Below are 18,921 nucleotides of genomic sequence, written 5' to 3'. Positions count from 1 at the left end.
ATTCTCTGTAGGAAAGACGATAGGATGACTCCAGGTTTGGTTGCCGGATTTTACTTAATTTGTCTTTGTTGAAATTATTATTAGGGTATCTTTTGATTGGGCGGTAAGTATTCTACTTTGAGTAATTTTCTTATTGTCTTGATTGAGCTGCAATGATTTCTGAAAGCTCCTTTGGAGTTTGAAAATGGTAACGGATTTGGACATAATGTTCGCTTTTTAAGAGGTTTGAAAATTAATATTTATTGGGTTGGACCTGGTCTCATATTATAAAAACTTTTATATTCTATTAATAATAGAGTACTGGTACTCTGGTAGAGTAAACACATTAGTCAAAGTCTTGTTTTAGTAGTGAATTACAGTCCACTGGTAGTATGGTTATTACGCCTGCTGAGTTTGTTAACCATTGTTTATGCTTGTTAGTTGTGATGATTATACCGAGTTAATGAAAGGAAATTATCGTCACGTCAATGTACGTAGACGAAACATTAACTAACTCATATATAAATCATGAGTAGTGGAGGGGGTTAGTTAACCAAGTTATTAATCATCACAATCATCAGATAGGCAAATCACAAGAGTCAAAACTGGAGGTTGGGGGATCGCCAATCAAGTCCCGGATTGATAAACAAACATGAAGTAAACGACTGCTAACTCTCGTTTATATTGATCAGCAAATATAACTCAAAAAACTGATTACAATATCTCAACTCTGACTCGGTTTGACTCCTGATGAACCCTAACTTGCTTGCATCTAGATGAAGCCTAACTCGTACTACAAAAAAATGCCATTTAGTGGCACACGTTTTCAATGGCATTTTGCCTTTGTGCCACTATTTTAGATTTTAATGGCACTTTGTGTATACCACATTTGCCTTACACACATTTTTAGTGGCATTTATCATTTGTGTCACTAAAATTTAGGTTTTAATGACACTTTGTGTGTGCCATATTTGCTTGGCACACACTTTTAATGACATTTCACATTTGTGCTACTAAAATTTAGGTTTTAATGGCACTTTATGTATGTCATATTTGCTTGGCAGACACTTTTAATGACATTTAGCAATTTGTGTCACCAAAATTTAGATATTTAACGACACTTTGCGTATGCCATATTTTATTGGCAACATTTGTAGTGCCAATTAGCATTTGTGTCACATAAATTTAAAAATCTAAATGAAAAAAAAATAGAATTAACTGATCAAGTGGCCACTGTAATCTATCATCCATATGTTTTGCATGTATTATAATGCATGATCTTTATAGTTTTGATTTTTCATGGAGCACCAGCATTTAGACTCTTTTTAATTGTTTTTGTTAATTTCAGCTTGCTAGAAATGAGAAATGGTGATAGTCAAAGAAAGAGTTACATGGTCATCTGGAAGAATATAATGAACAATAACAAATACGTGAGTTCTACAAAGAATAACACAACGGGTAATTTGGTCATTATCAAAAAAACTGGAACATAGTGAACTACACATGTGGAATCTTAAAAGTGTTGATTTTGATCGTGGAGGTAAACTGGGAAATTATGTTAAATTTAACTTTGCTGTTAATTTTTACTTGGTTTGGATCAAAATTGAAATTTGGGGATATATGACCATTCTGGTCAACGCTGACAAATTGTCTATCATATGAACGGGTCACAAGAATGCCAGCTTCATATAAAATGTAATCATACATCCATGAAGCAACTGTAGAAAATATTAAACGATTGATAAATGGTGTTCGTTGACACCATAATCAACCGAGCTCGATTATCACTCTTTTGCAATAGATCCTTTATTATTCTCTTTCCTACATAATCTTCTAGATGACCATATATCTCACCAACAATTAACGTTATATCAATAATACAGAAGCTGCATATATAGCAATTTGAGTTTTATTTGAAGTTGACCCGTAAACTAATATCTACTTACACATTAGAAATTGACTCGTCAACTAAAACCGACATGTTTTGACCCGTTAACTAATATTGACTCGTTTGTTTTCAAGTTAATTTACATATTTAGTATTTGTAGTTTTAAACTTTATCAGAGGCATATCCGATAATTTCAGTTTTTCTTGAATTTGATTCGTTTACTAAAACCAACAACCCGTTAACTAATAACGAAATTCAAAACATTCTTTTGAAAGTAATTTACCTATTTATGGACTTGAATTGGTTGTCCCCTTCTCAAATTATTAAGGTCCAAGTGTTTGTATCGATTTCAAAGTAAGGAAAAGAACACCAGATGATATTCCCCCTCCTCAATTCTTCTTTTCGAGAAACCAAAAGTTGGATTGATATGTGAAAATCAGGAAGTTGTTCACAAGGATAAAATAAAAGGTTTGCTACCGAAAAACTTCATCTGATTAGTCCAATTTGTGCTCCCATCATGTTTTTCAAGAATATGTACCCTGATCGATCACTAAAACTTTGGGGCCTGAATATGTATAATCACAAGTCGGCTTTACCTGTTTGATTAAAATGTTGGAGAAACACTTTTTGGAGAAGACACAAATTTTTGGAGGGAAAATATTAATTAATTAAAATTTAATTAGTTATTGGAGGGAAATCTATTTATATGAGATGAAAATTTGGAAACTTTGAAGAAAAAATTATTTTAGATCAATAAACTAATATAAAATTGATATGTTTTTAAGTATCTATTACATATTTTTTAGAATTAATTTATAACATTATTATCATACGTAAACATAAAACTCATATAAAACAAGTATATAAATTGAAAGTTTTATAGGTACAATAAAACAAAAGTTTAATATAAATATTATGATATTCTTAAGACCAATATTATTAAAAAAAAGAAAAAGAGGGACCCCTAGCAACAAGCGAGAGGCCCGAAATATACCACAAATAAAGAAAATAGTGCAAACATCCTATAAAGGGAAACTCACAAAAATTCATGTAAACGGGCTAAGGTTACAAAAGTCACTAGAAGAATCCTAAGTGGCCAACTAGAGTTGGGTGTACTCAGAGTATCCGGGAAGTACTCAGACATGGTAAATACAAAGAAAATTATATTTTGAATATTATATATATGTTAAATATATTAAGTTTGCTAATATTTATAACAAAATATGTAAATATCAATATAAATAAGATAAATACATTTTTAAATACTAAATTATTCTAAAAATTGTTAATCATTAATTAGAAAAAATGATATTCTTTCTTTAATGTTATAAAAAAACGATTTATGTTTTATTTTTTAAAGTCAAAATCAACCAAAGTTAACTGACTAAATCTGATTATGGTTGAAGTTGACCACCTTTGATAAATTCTTAGTAACTAGACAGACTTAAAGAAAGTTGTCTTGGTAACACACCTTCTGGTGATTATTCTAGGAGTACTCGACACTAGACCTACTTTTACAATATCAATAGGGACACCAAAATCTAAATTTACAACAATGTTCTAATAATTGGTTCGTACCGGCCAGTTGAACTGGTAATGCCGGGTTTGACATAGTAGGTCGATTATACCATTTTTTTATACAATCCGATATGAATTAAAAAATGGTTTTTAAATACAATATATTACATCGACTAACTTTTTGTTTAAAATCAGCTTGTACATTTAACTAACTCTATTCTACATACCACGACGTTACTTGAACCATCGACCTCTAGCAGAGGGGCACTAGTTAACACACCAATATATGATCGGGGTTAAATGCCCTTTGGTTTAGATCAACAAACTAATTGGTCATATACATCTACGTTTTATAGTAATTGTCAAGTTTAACGATTATTCACGATGACAACCATTACAATGTATTTTGTTTTACCATTAATTACTATATTATTGATCAAGATTAACCTACATTGATCTCAATCTTGTATTTTGTCATACATATCAAAAGGGTTATAATGGGTTGTCATAGATTGATCTATATAGATTGTGTTTGACCAATGATTAGTTGTTTCAAGCTTGAGTTTACATCCATTCAAGAGTTGAACTAGTCATTTTGATCGATTGCACCAAGAAACGTCATGCAAGGAGCATCAATCGTTGACTGATTTGTGTTACTAAGTTTTCGGCAGCGAGAGTCGGCAACCTGCATATTCAACCAGACAAAGCACAAGGAGCATCAACTACTTGTTTATATAAACGAGTTAAATGAGTTATGTTTAGGTTACACAATTCAACCCTACAACCTAGAGGTGCACAAAAATCCGAACCCGAAAAAAATACCCGAAACCGGTTTTTTTAATACACGGGTTTTTGATACCCGAACCCGTACCCGACCCTACCCGTAGGGTACAGATAGGGTATGCATTTCAGTACCAAAACCCGTACCCTGAACCGGACCCGATTTATACCCGGTAATACCAAAAAACCGGAACCGGGTTTCTCCAATACTCGAAACCAGGTTTTTCAAATATTCAATTTATATCCGAAATTACCCGTAAAATACCTGAAAAATACCCAAAAATACCCCAAAGATATCCAATCTATACCCGAAAAATACCCGGGAAAAAGCCTCAAAAATCCCGAAAAAACCCTGAAAATAGGGTTTATTCAATACTCGGAAATAGGGTATTCAAATACCCGGTTCTATACCCGACCCGGGTATTGCCGATACCCGATTTTCCAATACCCGGTCATACCCGGACCCGAACCCAACCCCGGTATTGTCAATACCCGATTTTCTAATACCCGGTCATACCCGAACCCAAGTATTTAAAAAACCCGATTTGTGCACCTATACTACAACCTGCACCCATCACTTGTCCAACCTATAGTCCACCACCTGATACGGTTACACCCTAAATGGTCTCAAAAGAACATCAATGGCCCTCACTTACCTTAAATGATGATAATTTTTTTTCAATAAATATAAGTTTCCTATTTCATTAATTTTAATTTTCAGTATGATATAATTAAACTTTTCAATTATGAAACATTCGAAATAAAAGAATAATGAATTTTCTTATAACTGAATATAAAAACAGCTAAAATTCACACACGCTGTCCGCGGTTTATATGTCTGCAACCCTAAACTGAAGCATAATTGAATTTGCCTCTTTGATAAACTGCTTCACCGATTTACGGCATACAAAGGACATCGACCATCCAATAACAGCTGCCCTTTTGCTACTCCTTTCGTCTTCGATTTGATTTGGCACAACCAGGTAAATCGAACCTCTGTTTTCGATTCGTTGAACCGTACGAACATCATACATAGATGTCTGCATATTTTAGAATGCCAGGTTATGGTCTGTTAATTGTGATTTCGTTTTTCGTTGATGCCTATAAAACCATAAAAGCTGGTACGAACTAAGTTCTCAATATGTTTCTGATGGTAGCAAAAACTAGACCTAATTCACCATAATTTTGTCTTTTAAAATAATTTGGTAGTGAAATCCGAGCAAATGTGAAATAGAAGACCAGAACAGTGTTGTTAGGAAATATAATGATGATTTTGATCTTTAATTAACATACTTATGTCTCATTTGAGACCAAATAACTTTGTTTGGCTATAATTGATAGTGCCCACATATGTATGTTCATAATTACTTTGACAAGTTGTCTCAGGTCTAGTTCAATGTATGCATATAATTATGATGTGTAATTAGTTTGAGCTTCTGTTTTGTTGATATCATATAGATAATTTTGTTTAAAAGTTAAAAGTTTTTAATTACATGGCAATTGCAGTTGTTAGCTCGTGCACTCATGCCACCTAATGCAGTAATATATGTATAATGGTATGCTCCAAAAATTGAATTTAGTTTCTGAAACTTATTTAATTTCATTGTATATGTTTTCTTTATATGAAATTTCATCTAACACAGACCCATTTCTTTTAGAAGTCAAAGTTCTGGTTGATGATTTTGACTTGCGCCTGGCATACCAATGAATTATGGTATGATCAATTACCAAGCTTTTATTCCTTTTTATAGTTACTTCATGGATGCATATATGCATTTTGTATTAAGTTGGCATTGGCTTGTGCACATTGCCTTATAAGTTGTTTTGACCTGTGGAATTGACATTTGTAACTTATAAAATTTATATGTAAATTGTAAAAGATGATGAGATAAAAATGGTATATCTTGATTCTTGACAGATCAAATTCATATAGGGAATGCTTTATTTTTTGTATTGATTAACCTGATCATGCACATCTATGACATAATAACTCCTGTCCAGGTGTGGTAAAGAAGACCTCCCTAAAAAGCAAAACTATATTGACTGATATTAAGCGGTAGTAGAAGGTATTTGTTTTCCATGACATCGAGTTTAGTTTACTCTATTGGTTAAAAATATAGTGACTTTAGTTTTCTTTAATTTGGTATGCAATAGAGGTCGCAGTTCAGCGCCAAGAATCCAGCAAGCCTATTTCTTTTCTGTTGGTCAAATATGCAGATTATCTTGTATTATCAGGTATGATTACAGCCCGTTTATATATAAATTGGCATTCTAAGTTATGTTTCATCAACAAGAATGTGTTTTCATCTCTGCAACATGTTCTGCTAATTAATTTGTTTTCAGGACTGCGTTCACCCGATTTATTCATGTATGAAGGAAACAAGAGCGCAATCATGCAACTTGCATCATTATACAACCAAGGTAGTAATTCTAGTCCAGTTTTGTTTTAAGTTTTTTTTTGTTGCCTTTAATTCAGTTTTTTTTTGTTTTTTTTTCGTTTTTTTTTTTTGCTAATTATGGAATAAATGATTGTTTTGGTTACAACTTAAGCGTCTGTGTGTGTGTGGGGTATTCAATGTTGTTATATTTAAACGTCTGTGTTTGTGTATTCAACGTTGTTACCGCTTCCCCTTTTGATTTTGTGTTTATATTTCACTCTTACCGGTCCCTCATTTATGATTTGTAGATTTTTCACTGTTGGCTTGATAATGGAAATGATGTTAATTCTAGGTATTTATATGGTCGGTCGCAATGATGAATTTGATCTTGATGCATTGTTATTAAGGTTTTAATTATTTTGAATTAATACTAATGCTTTCTTATATGGTTGATGATGATAGGGTAAATATCATGAGAAGTTTTGGAGCTAAATTTTATGAAAGTGAACTTCTCATCCAAAAGAATGTTTAGGCTCATTGTGTAAACATTTGGAATATGCAGTGTTACTTGCTAAGCAATTTTTGTATAACATTTGGAATGTGTTTCGTATTGAACTTAGATAATATTATGATTTCTACATTTACAATGTTATCGAACTTGTATTTTATGTTTTAGTTTGTAAATACAATAATTTTTGTGTCACATATGTTTAAATAGATACAATTTTCACGGTCATAGAATTTGTGTCATGAAAGTTTTTTTTAGATTGTGCCAAAAAAAAGGGCCACTAAAATTAGTATCGATATGTAGGTAGGACCATTTTTTAAAGGCACAAAAATTATGCCACAAAAGGCTTTCTTTATATTGTGGCAAAAAAAGAAGTGCCACTAAAGCCCAAAAATTTTGTTCGGCATACAAAAAAAGTGCAACCAAAAGGCTTTAGCGTCACCGCTTCTAGGGGCACTTTTTTTGTGTGCCGCACATTCCTACATGGGTCTTTAGTGGCACTTTTATGTTGTTTAATGGCACATTTTGTGTGTCACTATATGGCATTTTGTTTGTAGTGTCGGTTGCATGATTGCATCTCATGTGTGTCTCTCGATGAACCCAAACTCGGTTGCATCTCACACTTCACAATTATAATGTCTAACCATAACTCGGTTAATACAGACTACCCTAACTTGCTAGCCAAGACATTACCTATTATAATTACAATACAATTAGGATACATATTGTAATTTGGAAACATAACTAACTATGACCGACTTGTCAATATTAGTCTCTCAAATTCACCAACTTGTGACGTGGAGTCCGAAACTACTTCCAACAACCAACGCTACTGAAATGGCGCTGATCAAGGGGTGGTGTCCCATTTGATTTGGGTGTAGTGGTGTGTTGCGCCCCCACCATAATAACATGGAGCTAGGTAACGCCTATAAAACATAGTTTTACGGTTTTAAGTAAGGTTGCTAATGACAGGCTTAAGTTCATTTTCATTTCATTGTAATCATTCTCTGTATAATTCAATAAGAGGGAGAGGGCTATATAGTATATATTGTTCTCGATTAGTTTGTTTGATGTTTATTGTGATGTATTCTTTGATTTGCAGTAACATTTTCAATTTGGATTTGAAAATTTTGAAATTTGTATTGCACCGAATTTGACTTTTGGTTATTCGTATTGGCTCCTTATCCGAACAATAATCTCCAGCCTAACCGATTTTAATAACCCGAATTTTATAAACTTCTATATTTATTATTTTTTTTGTTTTTAACATTGTTTTTTAAAATTTGTTTTCTTTTTTCGGCCTTTTTTAAATACACCCGAAACTAAACAAAATCAAATAAGCTTATTCGAATTAGCTTTTCAATTTTATGTGTATTCGAACTGAATTTATATACAGTTTTCAAACTTTTACCTTCTAATATAGGGAATGTTGTACCACGCAATTCTACACAAATCGTTATTACCATAGGAAAAATCAATCACAATAGCTTTTTGGCTAATGTGTGTAGGTCCTCTAAATGGATCTCTAAGACTTGACTCGGATTAGTCCGTGCTGTTGGTTAGCGGAAATCACCAACGACACTCGAATCTTAGTTTGTTTGGTTTATTTGCTTGAAAGAAAGAAGAAGATAGAGAGAGAGAAATTCTTTTTATTTCCAAGAGTTGTTTCTCTTGAGTTGTGAAAGAGTTTTCATGGAGAAATGGGTAAAGTGACCCTTATAAAGGGTCCATATTTCTCCAAAGTTTATAAAATAAACGTACAAAATAAACCTACCGAGTACGTATTACACCGACTAAATGCAAACTAAAACGACATATACAATCCTAAAAATAATATATAATATTGGCCCTACAATCTCCCTCTATGATTGAGTATGTCGAGGAACCTTCGTCAAGTTCTTTGCTTCGTCTTTATTTCTTGAAACTTAGTACTTGTCTTGATCAAGGATCTTGAACCACATTGGATCTTGGAAAAATCTTTATTTTCTGTTCTTATCTTATTTTCTGAGAAGGATTGGCAACAGCAAATTTTAGAAACATCAGATGCGGGAGGCTCGACATCTAATCTTCTTTTTGTTGACTTTCTTGAGCCGACTGGTTTCTTTCCTTGTCTTCAAACACGATTGGTTCATCTTTAGCTTCAACTATCAACTTTTACGTTCTCGTTTTCTTTTAAGCGCTTCAGCACCTGCAACTCCAAGCAGACTTGCTCTTGATCTACATGTCCATGTACACCTGCACAAAACTTAAAACGAATAAGATTCGTTCACAGACCCTTTCGAGGGTCAAGGAAGAATTCGTTCATAGGCCCTCCCAATTTCAGTCCCTCAACTTGTAAATGATTTGTTTAAGTCCCAGATTTCCAACGAACTTTGCATGAACGACCTTGACAACAAAACACATGATTTTAAATGAAACAAAGTTTAACAAAATATGTACGAACATAATAAAAGTTTAAAATCTTTTTGGCATTTTCATATATTTTAAAAATAACGAAAATATATACATAACATTTTGAAGTTGAAACTAAAATAAAACAAAATCAAAATAAACAATAAAAGATAGGAGTAAAGATGAAATTAATATTATATATCAATAATATTTACAGAATTTTCTAACGATTTTAATATTTTTGTGAGAAAGATCACAACATGGAATCATATTGATTTACAAAGCCCTAGATCGCGTTTCCATTTTGATATTATTATGTCACAATTTCATCACCGACTGTAGATATCGTCCATTTGTTTAACTTGACAAGTGTTTTGATGCCAAAGTGATACGTTTAAAGTACAATTAGGCACGGTGCTTATGTGGTCCCCACTTAATCAGACATGTTACTGATTCCATCATATCTCGGGCTTACTTTGTGTTGACATATCACCTCAACTTGACTTAAACCTTTCTTAGTTGATCACAGTACTCTTATTAACATACTTGACAATTTGTACATTGTACACTTGATACTTGGTGCTTTGCACACTTGACTCGATCTAGAAAAGTTAAAATAAAGCAGAAGATTCAGGGCCTTAACAATCAGATCTTGTATGACTACAAACGGAGAAAGTCCAAGGCTTGAATCAAATAAATGAAGAAATAAAGCAGAAGTTAAAATCCTAAATGACTCTTTTTCTGATTTTTCATTTTGTTTTTCTGTTTTTCTTTTTCTTTTCTTGACTCTTTTGTTTTCCTTTTTCTTGCCTTTTTATGAGGCTTTTCTTGACTCAAATGAAAATTAAAATTGACACTTATTTCATAAGACAACTGTGATCAGGTAAAGAGAGGCTTGGGTATGACATGTATAATTACATTTCTGCCTTCATGAATATGACTTCACAGAATCATGCAACCGTTTGATAGTCGTATATCCACTAGTACCGGCAAGAATTTAGGTTTATATCACCCGGCACTTACTTGTTTGTCAAGCCTATCTACACATCTGTGAGTGATTTTGTAGACTTTTGATCTACTCTTTTCATGCGCTAGGATCATTGCATATCAATGTACTATCATTTTCCAATGGTCGGATCAATTTCTCAAAATTTTCAAATTTTAATTATCCGACTCCCTCTAAGCAGGAGCTCCCTCTAAACGGGACAATCCCTTTTAGATTTTCTTAAAAGTAATATAAAATCTTTTTGGTAAATCAAATGATTTGTTTTTTCTTTTCTTAAGATGAAATGAAAATCTTTTTGGTGAGTTAAACTTAACTCATTTTCTCCCTCTAAAATTGTGACATATTTGAAAAATATTTACAATTTTAAAACAAAAGGATAGATAGGTTGTTTTAATCAAAATTGATCATGCCGAGCGATTCGACCAGAAATTCAAACCGGGCATGATCGATGGCTTTAGTGAAAAGGTCAGCAAAGTTGTTGTCAGATAGACTATCTTAAGCATGCATTATCACATTGTATAACAAAGTTGAAGAGATTCAAACCGAGATCCAACAGCTGATGCTGGATCCATCACTTGACTGAAGCAGTTGGACGAGGTTGGTTTGAGAAACGCTCGAAAAGTTGTTGTTGAACCATTTAAACAAGGCTTCCCTTTCATGAAGTTTGTCCTCCCATGTCGCTTATGAAAGACTCGAATCCGCCATCAAATGGTTTAGCATCAAATAGCAAGAGTTCGTCTCCCATCATATGCCAGGTGCAATCACTATCTAAGTACCTAATACTATTGATAGTCCTCCTTGATTGACCCTGCATGCACTAAACATTCAAATAGACATGGGTTCCCGGGATACTTTTGTCCCGAGAAGGTCAACCGTAAATCGACCAAACTTGATTTTATTTCCTGAAAACCATTTATTTCTTGGTGGAGCCTTACTTGATGAAGAACAGTCCTTAGGAATCTAAGCAAAAACTTGTTCCTTGGTTTTGGAAATTTTGGACTTTTCTTTTCTTGATTTTAAAACTGTTTTGGGTGAATCCTCAGACTTTACAGTCTTAGGATCCTTTTTGATTTTATCCTTCTTGGTTTTCCAAAAAGGTTTCTTTTTGTGTTTTACTTTATTTACTTTGGATCTCACATCCATTTCACTGGGTTCACTATCAGCTTGATCAGTCCTTGAACCAGGGCTACTAAAAGCTTCTTTTGGGGACTGACTAAGCCACCTTTGAATATCAAGTTGTTGCTTGAACCAGTGCTTGCAATGTCTTGCAAGGTGAGAAGAGTGACACACACAAAACGACACTTTCTCCTGGGAGTGCCAAAGAACTCATCTGAACTACAATGTGGTTGATGTGGTGGGAAAGGTGATCCTTGGAAAGGAACATGATTATAAAACACATTTGTGTAATATGGATCAACAAAATTTTGTTGATAATGACCATAGTAGTTGTTATCATAGAAGTTGTATGGCTGAGGATTTCTAAATTGATTGGTTGTTTGAGAAATGATCGTTTATTTGGTGGAACATATTTACAAGAAGTACTTGCCTTTTCATTTTCAAAAACTTTGCTTTTTCTCACAACTTGATGATGAACAACTTGATATGTTCACCTCAACAGGCCTACTTTCGTTGACACATTTTTCAACAAAAGTTTCATCACAAATGGTTTCATAATCTGAGTCAGAGGAAGAACATTCATTTTTATTGCAAACGTTTGTACAACTATCATCACTTGAATTTTCACAAAATACATAATTTGACCCTAACTTTAAACTTCCTAACATGGATTCACAAACTTTATTACAAACTGGATTGTTAATAGTTTTGGTTAGATCCACACATGATTCAAAACGTGGTTCTAACTTTCTTTTTAGCTTACAACCCAGGTTAACCATCCCACATTCACCACCATTTACATCACCTGCTACACAAGGCACATTGATGTCAGATTTATCAGATGATGAGACTGGAGCCGCAGTTTGAGAGGCAACATGAACAAATTTCACAGGCTTTGGTATTCTACCAATCTCGTATTCCATTTCCTCGTCTGGAAAAGTATTATAGCTAAAGTGGGGCAATCTGGTGTAGTTATCATTGAATGGTGGTGGTACGGCAGTGTAATCATACCCCAGCCCCGCTTTAACTTTAGAACTTCTCTAGGCTCCAATAAAATCATCTAATTTCTCAGATGATGCTTCAAATCTTTCAACTTGCTTTTTCTCTCTCCTTTTTGTCAGAAACTTCAAGTTTTAAATTTTCAATTTCATCTTTTAAATTGTTAATTATGTTCTTGTAATAGATGACATTGTGCTTTTCTTGAAAGATTTTAAGTTTAAGTTTTAACTTTTCAATTTCAACTTGCTTTTCTTGTAATAGGTCCCGAAATCGGATCCGACAACGAACGGCTTTGTTCTTGTTAAACGCACGAGACGGGTGCCGGTATAAAAAAACGATCGAACTAATATATAAAGATGATATTGAACGACTCCGTAACCGGTAGATTCATAACATTAAACAAACCGATTCCACCCAAGGTGAGCTCCCCTTGGGTGGTTGTTTACACCATACAAAACACACACATACAAAGATAACATATGACATATTTATAGCAAAAGGCAATAATATTCTAAAAGCATTTCCCGTTGAAGTTAAACGCGCGCCCGAAGTTTTCGTCTCATGTCCGGATTTGCTCGCCGGCATTAAATATTATCTTGACCGTGAATAAATAATGGGTTTTGTAATTTGATATCGTAAGTCACAAATATTGGCCTTACAATCACCCCCTTGACTTGTGATATCAAAACTTTGTCTCACCGTGTCTCGCATCTTCACAAATCACCTGATAAATCGAAGCCTCTTCGTTTCAATTCACCCCCTCAAGGTATGAACCACCTATATTTAATGTTGAAGTAGTTCTCGCTTGTATATAGGCATGAGATGAGCTTGAATTTCCACAAATCAATCTCGAATTACCGGCTTCATCGATCAAATGAACAAAACTTATTATTTCGTTCGAAGTTTACCTTTCGGATCCAACTTCTCGAACGCCTTAGAAATAACAAGCTTTGAACACGGTTAAACAAGACGAAATCCCGAACGTATTTGACTTTCTTCAGTTGGTCAACCCAAACATAAGTAAACGACTTACTCGGCCCAAAAATATTTCCGCTGATCCACAACAGCCCGAAAAGAAGGCATCATCAGCCTAAGTAGAAAAGTAGTAGGATGGTCTGCTTCTTAATCAGTTTGGGCAGCCCATGAAACAACTAACAACCCAACACACTAGTAAGAAGTTGGCCCATCAGTTGCTCCAGCCCATACCAGGTTTTTTAAACAAATCAGCCCAAGCCCATTTCCATTATAACTGATACTAGGGCACAAAAATAGAATATATGACACATGAAGGTAGCAACAGCCGTCATCTAACATCAGCCGTCATTCCGGTGACCGGCCGTCGAAAAACTTATTCCGGCCACCGGAGAGATCCGGACACTGCCGCGCCGCCGTCTTCTCTTCTTTCTACCTTCGACCACCACTTTAACCATCATATCTCCAACATCGTCATCCAATAATCTCAGCCGCCATCCTCATCAACCGGAGCCGGAAAACCGATTTCCGGCCACCCCATCCACGGCCACCATCCACCGCTGCTCTCCTTTCTTCTTTCTTTCTTACGCCGTTCACCACCGTCATCACTCCAGCCACGCTCGACGGAAAACCGCTTCTGTCACCTATTACGGTGACCGGACTCCTCACCGCCTCCAGCCATATCCATTCTTCAACACCACTCACCACAGATCCGGTACCCTAGATATCACAGCCACCACCATCTCAACGGGTATTGGCCACCGGTCATTCGCATCCTGCCGGAAAAAAACGTATTCCGGTAACGTCACTTTGTCGAACGACGATGGTCAACAGCAAAAAAAAAATCATTCCGGCAGCTCCTTGACCAGACCACAGACTCTCATGATAACCGGATTATGATTCATAATTGGCTCTTAAACAGCCGTGGTTCTGAAATTACGAACCCGAGACAAATTTCAAGCACTTTATTTCCGAAAACTTCAAACTTTATTTCCAAAACTTCAACGGAATTAACGTCTCGGTTCGGGTAATAGCGGAAATAGAACCCGAATATCAAGAACAAAGTTGAATCATGAGATTCGACCCGCTCTGATACCACTTGTAGGTCCTGAAATCGGATCCGACAACGAACGACTTTGTTCTTGATAAACGCGCGAGACGGGTGCGGTATAAACAAACGATCGAACAAATATACAAAGATAATATTGAACGACTCCGTAACCGGTAGATTTATAACATTAAACAAACCGATTCCACCCAAGGTGAGCTCCCCTTGGGTGGTTGTTTACACCATACAAAACACACATATACAAAGATAACATATGACGTATTTATAGCAAAAGGCAATAATATTCTAAAAGCATTTCCCGTTGAAGTTAAACACGTGTCCGAAGTTTTCGTCTCGTGTCTGGATTTGCTCGCCGACATTAAATATTATCTTGACCGTGAATAAATAATGGGTTTCGTAATTTGATATCGTAAGTCACAAATATTGGCCTTACAATGTGTTTTGTGACGGTTATTGCGTGAAAATGGATTCACAACCGCATAAGCTGTAGCTAAATCGCGATTGATAAATGTGTGACAGATCTTATTTGCGATACGGTGTTGGAAGGATTTGCAACGGATTTACAACCGACCTTTGTCGCTATGAGCTACTTTTGCGACTGGGCCTATTTTCATGACGGGGTAATCTCTTTTTGTAGTAGATGACCTTAAAGACCTGACTCTATATACTATCTTCTTAAACAAGATTGCAATTATTATAGTTGCATACGTAGGATAGTTGCCAATTGATCAAATAAGGAAGAATTCATGTTACGTACACCAACCATCTTCAAATGAATACGTACAATACTTGAATACAATGCATCACAATAAATATCGGAAAATAAAACAATACATGTTCAAGCCAAGAGAAATAAAAGACTGCCGAATAATGCAACTGCGAATCCATATATAGTTGGTACTGTCAATTTGCCTGATGCGGATGTTGCTACAGGGCTTGGAGCTGGAGCCCAGGTTTGAGGTAGAACCGTGATAACAAGCTTCATGTTTCTCAACTCGCAATGTTTTCCTACACCACAAATGTACCATTTTCTTCCTGGGGTTTGAAGGTGGACGACATCGTGTCCACTTATCATGATTCCATTGGAAGCTAAAGTGCTACATTGTTGGAAGCCGGTACCGTTAACTTTCACCACGGTGTGGGCACCAACGGCATAGTTGAATACTGCATCAAAGAGAATTGTAAAGGATTACACTTATGAAACGTCTTGGAAACCGTGATTTTATAGTCACTAAAAATAGTCGCAAAAGTTTTTAAAAAAATTGGTGGCAACACTGGCCATTAGTTTCTTATAGGGGTGAGCAGTTATCGAATCGGACTCGAGAAACTCGAAATTCGATTCAGGTCGAATTTGAAATTGAAGGTTCGAATCGAATTTCGTATCAAATACGAATCTGTGATTTCAAATTTGATTTGATTCGAATTCAAGTTAAACATTTTATTTTTATTTTTTATATGCATATTTATACAAATAAAAAGTTACAGAAGTCTTTAAATTCATCATTTTGGTTATTCATAATACTTTTTTCACTTGTTATGAAAATTTAATTGAATGTAACTACATTAAATATTTAGGAAGTTTGTAGTGGTTTAAAAAATAGAATTAAAAATATATTTTTTACTGAAATTGAATTTCGAATTGGTTATTTTGAATTCAATTTGAATTGAATTTGTGGAAATAAATGGCGGGGGTATATAGCATACCAAGTGTGTCGCCAACGAAGAAAACTTTATCCTTGGCCCATGTTTGATAATCGAAGTCGAGTTTCCAACCACTTTCATCCCCAACAATGTATTCCTTTGCCGAGATTGTCGTCGCAAGAACAAAAACTGTTACAATGAAGACAATGTTCAAGTGGGATGTGGCCATTTTGAAATAAATTTGGGGTTCCTAATCACTATTTCTATTGAAAATTATTAAATAAATTCGTTGAAGGGATGAAATAATAGCTACACGATTGATGACTATTTATACAATTTTAGAGTTAACATTGTCTACCGGCTGTAGACGGCAATGATATTATGGATTTGGTCTTATAAATTGTGTGTTGGATGCCACATGACAATAAAGTGTTTTTAGTTACTATTTTATTATGCTATGTAAATAATAAGTTTGGTGTGGTTTTATTATTGGATTATTATTAGATTATATTTTTAGGGTCAAGTTATATAAAAGTTGTTTTATCATACAAAGAATGTGAAGTGAAGGGAGGAAAAGACACGGTGGCACTTTCCTACCAATTTTTGTTTTGGGTCTTGTCTCTATTTGACCAGAACAACCAACCAAACTATGCGCAACTATTGTTACCGTTTGGCTATTGGAACTACCAGTTTCCACCAGCTTCAAGTCAATTCATAACAACATATGAAACAACCGCAAAAAACGCACAAATTGATCTCAACTTCCAAAACGAGGAAAATAAAAATTACATCAATGATAAGCTTTCAAACCTATATATGTTTGGTTGGTGCCAGAAATGCTCTAACAAAGTAGCGGTTAAAATAAAAAGGAGGACGTCTGACACCCGACTACACAGTGCACAAACAGTGGGATGCACCGGAACATCATGAATAACTGTAAGAATCTATATCTATATTCTATATATATTATTAAAGCAACACGTTTTGCTTCGTTTTTATTGGTCCATTTAATTAATTTTTATAAATACAAAACATTCTTACAATTTCTTTATAATATAATAATTCAAAAATAAATTTAAAAATCACTAATATCACTTGAAAACCTAATTTTCATTCAATCTCTCTCTCATAACCTCATTTCCTCTCAAAAAAATATTGAATCTCTCTCATATTAAAAAATCATATTGTTGCTATCTCAAAAAAATATATTAAAAAAATTATATAAGAAAGCTACATGTCTCCTTTCCTCTCATACACAATATGCATCGATGAAAAACTTCTTTTATTTTATCTTTGTTTTTATTTATAGTTTTATCATGACTATCTGTTTGAAGTTCAACTTTGTATACACATGCTTTTAAAAGAATAAGCATGTCCTTCAACTTTAATCAATTAAAATTCTTCAATCTAGATGGAATTTTATAGATAAACTATATTTAAAATTCAATACTTTATTACATATAAGATATTAATTTTTTTAATTATTGATATAGAATTGGTGGTTAAATGCTTTCTAATATGCCAGCAATCAAGCAACATTGGAGAAGATGTGGATAGAGTCAGAAATTAAAAATCTCGGTTTATTATATCAAATATTGAGTAACTAGACAAGGAGGTTGGATTATATACATCATATATATTTCTATATTTCTTTTGATCTTTTTTTCTTTTTAAAATTATTCCAACTACATTATAACTTATTATTTTCCCTTTCATTATTTTTATAATAAAATTTGTGTTATAACATTAAATATTAGTTTCAAACTTTTTTTGAAACTTGATGTGATTAGCGGCAATGCATATTGAATGCTATTTATATTGAATTTTGGCATGATCAAGTTCTTTTAATATATATGAATTATCGTTTTGAACGTTGCTGAAAAATGACTCCGTTATTTATGTTGCCAAGATGGTTTCGATCCAGATTTACACTCACCGGATTTTCTGAACGGTTTAAAAATGTATGGAATGCCCTACCACATATTGGTTCTAAAAGTGAGTGTGCCTATAATGTTACTAAGTAATGTTGCTCAGAAGAATGGTATGTGCAGCGGAACTAGACTTCAAGTAATTCATTTGGGTAGGCGTGTTATCGAAGTAAAAGTTATTTCAGGTACTAATATTGGCTATCGCACTTTTATTACTCATAGTGGTCTAACGCCTGCAGATAAGAAACTTCCGTTTAAATTGAAGAGAATGCAGTTTCCAATTGCAGTTTATTTTACAATGACCATTAGCAAAAGTCAAGACCAGTCTCTAGCAAGAGTTGACATATAGCTGAGAGACCCGGTGTTTATACATAGTCAACTTTATATAGCTTAATCAAGTGTGAATAGTAGAGGCAATGTTAAAATAGTTATATTAGACAAGTAAAGTAAAGTTACAACCAAAACAACAAATATGGGTTCTAAGGAAATATTTAGCAGCTTATGAATTTTACATTTTGAACTTTTAATTATGTTTCTAAACATTGTACTTTGTTTCTTATTTTTTTTTAAGTTTTTGTTTTTGAATGCTTTCTTTTCGTACCAATAGTAATTACAATTAAATATTATGTTGTCGTCCCAAAAAACATATTAAAAATATGTTATTGTTTGAAATTCCATGGTTTGTTAGGCGATTTCTATATTTTCACCCGTGTTGATACGGGTGAATAACCAGTGTAACATCAAGAGG

The 18,921-nt window shown here is 34.0% G+C and overlaps 1 protein-coding gene across 1 annotated transcript; it reads right to left on the bottom strand.

The window, feature by feature from the left end:
* Window positions 1–15,442: 15,442 nt before the first annotated feature.
* On the bottom strand, window positions 15,443–16,505 carry LOC143535447 (blue copper protein 1a-like). Its single transcript, XM_077029697.1, has 2 exons — window positions 16,309–16,505; window positions 15,443–15,768 (listed from the first exon to the last, which is right to left on the bottom strand). Exons 1-2 carry the CDS (start codon window positions 16,472–16,474, stop codon window positions 15,443–15,445), a joined length of 492 nt encoding a protein of 163 aa, XP_076885812.1. The 5' UTR covers window positions 16,475–16,505.
* Between the last annotated feature and the right edge of the window lie 2,416 nt (window positions 16,506–18,921).

This window comes from Bidens hawaiensis, unplaced genomic scaffold (assembly GCF_021521415.1).
Source record: "Bidens hawaiensis isolate Kalapana, Puna unplaced genomic scaffold, B.hawaiensis_p1.1 tig00010472_1, whole genome shotgun sequence".
NCBI lineage: Eukaryota > Viridiplantae > Streptophyta > Magnoliopsida > Asterales > Asteraceae > Bidens > Bidens hawaiensis.
This window is presented reverse-complemented; position numbering and strand designations above follow the sequence as displayed.

Coding starts and splice junctions, on each gene's coding strand:
- LOC143535447 (XM_077029697.1), bottom strand. CDS start 16,474: ATGGCCACATCCCACTTGAACATTGTCTTCATTGTAACAGTTTTTGTT. Junction 15,769..16,308: donor CTTCGTTGGCGACACACTTG/GTATGCTATATA, acceptor TCTTTGATGCAG/TATTCAACTATGCCGTTGGT.